The 8,469-nt window shown below is 42.1% G+C and overlaps 2 protein-coding genes across 2 annotated transcripts; one reads left to right on the top strand and one right to left on the bottom strand.

Moving 5' to 3' along the window:
* Window positions 1-3,981: 3,981 nt before the first annotated feature.
* Window positions 3,982-5,451, bottom strand: insl5a (insulin-like 5a; the record flags this gene model as incomplete). The annotated part of the gene is made up of 2 exons (XM_080724487.1): window positions 3,982-4,130; window positions 5,277-5,451. The coding sequence occupies 2 exons, from the start codon at window positions 5,449-5,451 to the stop codon at window positions 3,982-3,984; spliced, it is 324 nt and encodes a 107-aa protein (XP_080580613.1).
* Window positions 5,452-7,632: 2,181 nt separating this feature from the next.
* On the top strand, window positions 7,633-8,469 carry LOC308286814 (proteasome subunit beta type-7-like; the record flags this gene model as incomplete). The annotated part of the gene is made up of 1 exon (XM_080727937.1): window positions 7,633-8,469. One exon carries the CDS (start codon window positions 7,633-7,635, stop codon window positions 8,467-8,469), a length of 837 nt encoding a protein of 278 aa, XP_080584063.1.

The raw sequence follows: 8,469 nt of genomic DNA, 5'->3' as shown, positions 1-8,469 counted from the left end.
TTTAAATTAAAATATATGCGCATACAGTGTGTGTATGTAATATATATATATATATATATATATATATATATATATATAATATGCGTGCACACACACATATGCTCTCACACAACACACGCACATACACACAGACAGTATATATAAAAATATATCTTAAAAGGCGTTTGGTGTTTTCCTTGTGTTGTCAAATAGCCTTTCTGTTGTCCCCAGGACAGCAGTGGTAGACTTCAGAGTACATGACAGCATTCTATTTTTATTTATTGATGACAATGATTTGTTGTAAAAAGTATGTGATCCTGTATATGAATAGAATTTGAATGGTATCACAGTTCAGAAATCCTGAAAGGTATAAATATTTGAATTCTTTTTGTTATCTGTGTAGTTGGGTAACCTGTGTACAGTATAATAAGGTATAATTTTTTGAATTTATTTCAGATATAATTTTTTAACTCAAGTGCAACAGAAGATTTGAGCTATATATGGGTGTGGGTGGGAGGGTGGGGGTTAACGAAAAAGACAAATATCTTCCTGGATGATGTGTCATGCTTTGTGAAAGCAGTGTTATGTAGAGCTAGTTATACCATGGGCAAGGATTCATTTAAATAGTGTCTATGACAATGGTGAAAAACAATCAAGTCTCATTGACAGCAGTGTGGAGGTTTAGTGACAATGGTACCGCTGGGACCAGGATTATTTTGTTTTACTGGTACCAGCTAAACAGTTTTTATTCAAACATCATAGCATTAGAACAGAAAGAAAACAAACGGCGCACACACATTCTGGTCCCATATTTTAGCCCAACGAGTTGTTCACGTCTGCAAAATTGGACTTAACCTTGTAACTTCAACCTAGACCATTATATCATCAGTCAACTTCTGACCATTTGATGCCCTGTTTCCATTCACTTCAGTGCAGTGGTTCTCAGACTTGGAGTATACAGACTTCCGAGTGTAGAAATGGAACCAAATGGACCATTTGTACACAGAGTTGACAGTCCCTGGACCACACTTTGAGAACCACTGCATCAGTGTGTTGATGATATACTGTATACCTATTAGTCTGCATTGACAGCATGAGCAAGCCCCGCCCCTTGAATCCATGGCTTTATTTTGCATAATGATAAATGGTCTCTGTGAGATGACGTGTATGTTTCTGGAGGGAAGTTAAGATGACCAAAATGTTTGTTTTTGTTTTTGTATTTTATGTGTGTAAACCCAGACAGTCCTCTATAAAAGAGAATAAGGTGAATATTTTTAAAATGGACAAAACTAAAAGAAGAAAAAAAGAACTGTTTTCATGTGAAGAACACTGTGCTGATGTTTAAACTTCCTGAAAGCTCTGATATTCAACATGAACAAGATGTGTGTGTGTGTGAAGGTCAGCCTATGGTCTCTATACTGAACGTACTGTACTGTAGGTCTCATCCATACTGTATGTGTCAGCATTGTATGTCTGTTACATGTAACCATCTGCAGTCCTCTCAGAGCTGCTGTTCGCCTGGCTAGAGTGTCTCAGGCTAGATTTACACAGGAACCAAATAACTTACAAACTGAAAAAGAAAAGCATGGTCTTCTCAGCTGACATTTAATGAAATGCATTTTAGGGGGGGAAAAAAGAAAGAAATTGACCTCAACATAGTTGAAATGTACTATAGATTTCTTTTTTCTTTTCTTTTTTTTTTGGCCTGCAATGAAAAGATCACATCTAGGGCACGTGGAGCTGAAATCAAATGTTCTCCTTTTAATTAGATTGACTGTGTTTCCTGTGTAGACCTCTCCTCAGACAGCTCTCTGTCCATACTAGATCCTGACCGCTGAAAGAGTTTTAGGGTCAGAGACCGATCCCAATTTAGAGAGTCGTAGACCACTGATTACTGACGTTTTGACCGATATTATGTAAAACAAAAGTCATTTTATTTAACAACTTAAACCCTACATCCTCACAATGTGTTGTGTTGCTTTGGGACACATCGGATGCATAAATGTCAATACTGATGTCATCAAAAAGTTTCATAATTACCTATATATCGGCCAAACTATATCGGTCAGGCTCTAGTCAATGCAGATATCAAGGCGAGCAGCAGTGCCATTTAGCCCACCACACATTTTCCACTCGACTAGTTGACTGGATGATGATGTGTTGGAAATGAGTCGACTGGCCGCTCTGAAAGAGAGTTGCCTATTTTAGCCGAATCTTGGTTCATCATGTCTTACTCCTGTCATACAGGTCCTCCGCCATGCATCTATCTCGCATAACAGCTACAACTGTCTCTCTCAAAGTGTCCCTCTCAAAATGGCCAAATTGTTACGTCTTCATTAGGTTTAGAGTTCTCGAGATTGCTTTTAAGAAAACAAATTTCGCATTTGTAAGCCGGCATCCCTATTTGGAGGATTCATAGATGAACATTTAAAAAAAAAACTTTTGGAAAAAGATTTCCAAAAGTAAAAAAAACAAAACAATAAGCCAATCTAGAAGCTCACAACATGCCACGATGCGACACGTTGTGAGCTTGTAGATCTGCTATATTTTTGCCTCACATCACCATCATGCAAGGAAGTATACTATAGGGCTCAAGTATTTAAAGCACTTCCCTACATGTGGTAGAGCAGGTGTGTATTATTGATTGACTGTCCCATGCTGTAAAGGGAGGACCTCTACGACTGGTGCCGCCTGTCTGAGTGACCTGTGTTAATGTTGACAAGAGCAGGAGTGTGTTTGTGTGTGTGCTATCTGCCAGAAAAGCTTTTGGTTCTGTACCGTTAAATCTCAAACACGTGCAAGCTGTTTGTACAGTAACAATGCTAAGATGAATTGAGAAACTTAGTTTGCTTCTTTCCAAAACCAATAAAAGTTATAACTGGGCCAGGTGTACGGAGTTCTCTTCTTTCGAGACACTGATTTATATCTAAAAAATAATCTAAATGTGCCCCAGGCTTATTGAAATTATTACGTATGTGAAATGTGTGTAAATATATATTGTAGATTTCTTAGTACAAAAATGTCACACAGGCTATATGCAAGGCCGTTTATTAAACAAAACTTGCTAAATAATACAATATAATTCAGCTTTCTTATGAATAGATCAAAAAAGAAATGGAAACATTTTCAGTTATTTGACTATGGCTACTGGAGAGTTCTTTCAAAACCCTCCTCTAGCCAGAAATTTGATTGGTGTTTGTGTTTGCTGAAAATAGTATGGAGATAGTTTCACATCATCCTTTGATGATGATTTTCTGAATCTAGCTGTGGTTCTAAACTGTTAACACATTTATAACTATAGACAGCTCATTTAAGGGAGGTTGCACACACCCTATTGCTGCAAAACCCCCACTCACAAGTCAAGATAAAAACTCTGTTAAAGGCAATCAGGGGCGGCCTTAGTAATCTGGAGGCCCGTTTCAAGAGCTATTGATGAGGCCCCCCCACGCCACTGCCAGCACACCCAGGCCACAGTAGCCACGCAACAATCGCACACAGAAGTTGACTTATAGTCAGTGACTGCCTGCTATTTATGTATTATTATTATATCACTACATAATGTTATAGCATTGACCTAAATGGCGTTATATTAACAAGGTTATATGATTATTAAAAAGTGTTATACGTGTGTTGCAAGTTGAACAAGGCTTGCTGGCTTGCTCTTGGAGGCCCCCTGGTGGCTGAGGCCCGTTTCAATTGAAACTGGTGAAACATAGCTAAGGCCTCCCCTGAAGGCAATAAAATTAATTAATGGTGGAGTTGGACACAAAGACTTTACTTTTTACATTGTACCAGCATTGTCATTCAGAATTGGAATTGTGATTAGTATGCTAAGGAGGAGGAGGAGACAGGAGAGGGAAAACAAGAAAACAAAACAATGTTTGATTTTCATTATGGTAATTGTTTGTCAAATGGAGCGACCCCTTACGGGTCCATTTGGTTACATTTGTACACTCTCAGAGTTAAATTAACAGTCGGGATGAGAGGGATGGAGAGCGGCTCTCAGCAGAGGAAGGCAAGGTCACTCTTCCGACAGCCCACCTGGCAGCACAGAGTCGTCAGTACGTGGTTCATGTCTCGTCTGGTCAGCTCAGACCCCAAGCTCCTGCTGGGGCTCTCTAGACTGCTCTGCTCTCCTGTAGTTATACCACCTGACACCACACAGGAAAACTCATTATTACACACTTTTCCTACAGCAAATGTCCAGCTTTTCCGTTTTACCGAGTCAAAAGAGAAAAGATTTGGTCTCGGAATTGGATGCAATACATGTTTTTTTGCTTTTGGAAATGACTTTTTATCAAAACATAATGTGCAAAATTATGCATAGGTAACCTAAATTGTCTTCACTATTTCTGTTCTGCATTTGCATTCATCTTATCTATTATGTCTGCCATGCCTAATCGAGCCAGAGGCCCATCTTTCCGTTAATTAAGGAAACCCCAAATGACGGAACAGATGAATCCACAGACATTTGTCTTCTGCACTGTCAGCTAACTGTTTCTAATCAGCATGGCTGATAGACTAACTGAGTTTGTGTGATGTGGTCATATTCATAGCTAATGATCTGATACAGTATGAGGGTTTCTCCTTATGACAGTGATTCCCAGTCTATCGTAAGTAAAACAAATGGTATTTGTTTTCTTTAAAATCCTGAAAAATGAATTTTCATTGTGATACAGATTAATAGGAAATTAAAGTAGTCCTTTGAGATTTTCAAACGGGCCCTGATCCAAACAAGGTTGGGAACTCCTGTCTTTTTGCCCTAACTAGAGTGCAGCATACCATGTCTCTGCACCGAGTGCAGAGACATGGTAGTGCAGAGACATGGTACCCAGTGCAGACAGTGGTCCCATTTCTACTACATTACCAGTCAGCGCTCCTTCATTAAATGGTCTGCCTTTAGCCGTGCTGTGGGAAAGTACTGAGTCACAGCACTGACAAACCACAGATCATTGACTCAAAAACACGTCACTGGCATCAGGCCATTCTAAGCTTAAAAAAAATAAAAAATGATATACATGGAGGCATTATAAAATCCTAGTGTAAAAACTTTTACAATGTGGCTTGTACAATTTTGCAGTGTGGTTAGCTTAGAATGTTAAAACAAGAACTTGGTAATGGTATATGAAATGTACTTCCTATAATATTAGAGATGATGCATGACTAAATATGTATTGCATTCTATAAAATGTAAGGCATCCACAAATCAAATATTATTTTACCCCAACATAAGTTGAGTTCTTATAGGATATACACAGTATGAGTATATTTTTGGTCTAACTAAATAGCTGACTCACCGTCCATGTCTGTTTCACTGAGCACTCTTCTCCAGCGGGAGCCTCCACAGGTATAGACCACCGCCCTCAGGAACTCTCGTCCACACAACTTGACTGCCGTGACCGGATCTGCTGTGACCTGGTTCACACCCAGCACCACACACAACACCAGGGGCAGCACCACTAATGAACGCATGCTGGACTTCTCTGGCTAGGACTGTAAGTGAAGATCTGTCAGACTGTCAGTCTTTTTGTTGGTTCGGCACGCTCGCTGGGCTGATCAGAACAAGATCTTCAACTGTGTCTCTGTCTGTTCTTGTTCTCTAGATATTCTTCTCAGTTGCTTGCTGTTCTGTCTTCAGGTTTTGCCACAGTGCACTGGTCTTTGATCCACTGCCTGCATGTCCTGCAATATATATACCATCCTCTTCTCTGCTCATCAGCGTCCGAGACTCTTTCCACACACAATACCTCCTCCTCAATAACACTTGGCCCATCCGTGCCACCCCCCCTACACACACACACACACACACAAACGCACGCAAACGCACGCACGCACGCACGCACGCACGCACGCACGCACGCACGCACGCACGCACACACACACACACACACACACACACACACACACACACACACACACAGAGACCTGCACTTACAGGCAAATAATTTTATGTTTCCGGCCATCACTGCTATCTCCATTTTCTTTTTCTTTTTTAGAGTGACTATGCCATCAGGCTTTTACAACCTCAGCGGACAATCACATTATACGTCAGGTGAAGCGAAGGGTAGTCTCCTCATCCTCCTCATGAGTACACGGTTTAACAGCATGATTACACTGACCTTTCATGTAATGCATGGATAATTATGTCATGTGTGGTGATTCCCTCTACAGACAAACAGATGATTCATCTGTTTACAATAGGCTGACAGCCTGGCCATCATAGTCCCATAACAGCAGTTTGTGCCATATTGGAGGGAAACGGTCAATGTTTTCAATCCATCATGCAGGTCATTAAGGTGATGATGGTGTTGATGTCACATTCACTGTTACATCCATTATGGGAGGAGGTCCCCCTTTTACACATTATGAGAAACGTTGTGTTTATTAGGACATGCTTCTTTTGCTGTGATCATGTGTAGAAAATAGGCAAAAACTACGTCAAAGGCTCTGTGGTCAATTAAGACAAAGTATACTGTAAGTGACACAATGCTGTGAACTTCAGTTACAAGCTGAGGAAGCCTTTGTGGGCCAAAACGCCCATTTGTTTGCTGCTGCTGGGGTGAAACCCTTCAATAAACATGAAGAATTTGTTCTAAAGTGAGTGCTGGTGTCCTGGTTCTAAGACAAAGGCCTATGCACAATCCCTTAAGTCCATGATGGTTTGTAGTGTGGATGGTGGTAGGCTATTTTCAAAATGTAGAATTGTTTTGTGGTTAAATGGTTAAGGGTCTAATGGAGCAATACCTATCCTCTCCCTCTGTTACTCAGGGTAACAAGTGCAGTCATTATTGATACAGTACGTCTAATCTGGTTCTTTAAATAGAAAGTAATTGTCAGGCGCCGTGTCTCTATTGATAGTGTAAATATATCTTAGAGTGGACCCTCTTCATTTCCAGGGTCACATTTTACTCTATTCCAATCCTCAGCCTACCAGCTATACATGACGTCACATGACACTGAATGACCTGATACTTTAAGGCTCCAATTAATGCATTTGCACTTCCTCACTCAAAATGTATTGTTAGACTAGCTTAATTGCTGGGTGACATATGATATATTCTAAGGAAGCAGCTATAACGGCATCTTTCTGTTTTCATTACAACTATTTGTAGAAGGATAACTAAAGCCTAATTTATAATTTGTCGGACAGTGGCATTCATGTCGAAATATATTAAGGTTCCAAATTATCTGCTGTATCATCCCATCCCATCTCATCAATTACTAATTGATGAAGCCGAGACCCATGGGGCCCCAAGTTGCATTACTAGGGTCTCAGAGCACATGGTTGGTTCTACAGACTCCAACTTTCGCACATGGATAGCTCTGATTTTTACCTACGTTCTTAGCTACTTCCCCTGCCGTTACTGTTCTTGCATGATGTACAGTTAATGATGTACAGTTGTACAAAGCATGAAATCAGTAGAACCGCCGATCCAACTAATATGCCCATAAAAGGGGACAAGGACTGAGAGATACAGAGATCTCCATATATGGGCACACATGCGTTTGACATCACACTGACACACAAGTCTTACTGATGCACAGCTGAGCACTATATAAGAGTGGCACTATACGAGATACTAGCAGAAGCTCTACGCCGGCACAACCTCTATAGTCTATAATCGCATATATAAGGTTTTGGCAGTGGAAATAATGGCAACCACCTTCTCTGTATACAAGCCGCAAGTTGGAGGCTTTAACTTTGAGAACTGCCGGAGAAATGCAGCATTGGCAGCCGATGTTACCAAATTGGGATCCAAGTTGCCCACTGCTCGCAAAACTGGCACCACCATCTGTGGGCTTGTTTTTAAGGACGGAATAGTCCTCGGCGCCGACACCAGGGCTACCGAGGGCATGATAGTGGCCGACAAGAACTGCTCCAAGATCCACTACATCTCCCCCAACATTTACTGCTGCGGAGCGGGCACGGCCGCGGACACGGAGATGACGACCGAGCTCATCTCGTCCAACTTGGAGCTGCACGCTCTCTCGACGGGCCGGCTGCCCCGCGTGGCCACCGCCTGCCGCATGCTCAAGCAGAGGCTCTTCAGGTACCAGGGCTACATCTCAGCGGCTCTGGTGCTGGGCGGGGTGGACTGCATGGGTGCGCACCTTTACAGCATCCACCCTCACGGCTCCACCGACAAGCTGCCCTACCTCTCCATGGGCTCTGGCTCGCTGGCCGCCATGGCGGTGTTTGAGGATCGCTACAAGCCCGACATGGAGAAGGAAGCGGCTAAGCAGTTGGTGTGCGATGCCATCGCGGCAGGGATCTTTAATGACTTGGGGTCGGGCAGCAACATTGACCTGTGTGTCATTACCAAGGACGGCGTGGACTACCTGAGGCCCTACAACGTGGCCAACCAGAAGGGTGTCAAAGCTGGAGACTACAAGTACAAACGCGGAACGACCGAGGTGTTGAAGAAGGCCGTGGTCCCATTGGACCTGGAGGTTGTGGAGGAGACAGTGCAGACCATGGATACTTCCTGA

This window comes from Nannobrachium achirus (genome assembly GCF_963921795.1).
Source record: "Nannobrachium achirus genome assembly, chromosome: 1".
NCBI lineage: Eukaryota > Metazoa > Chordata > Actinopteri > Myctophiformes > Myctophidae > Nannobrachium > Nannobrachium achirus.
Note: the sequence above shows the minus strand (reverse complement) of the source record. Positions and strands in the feature narration are given on the sequence as shown.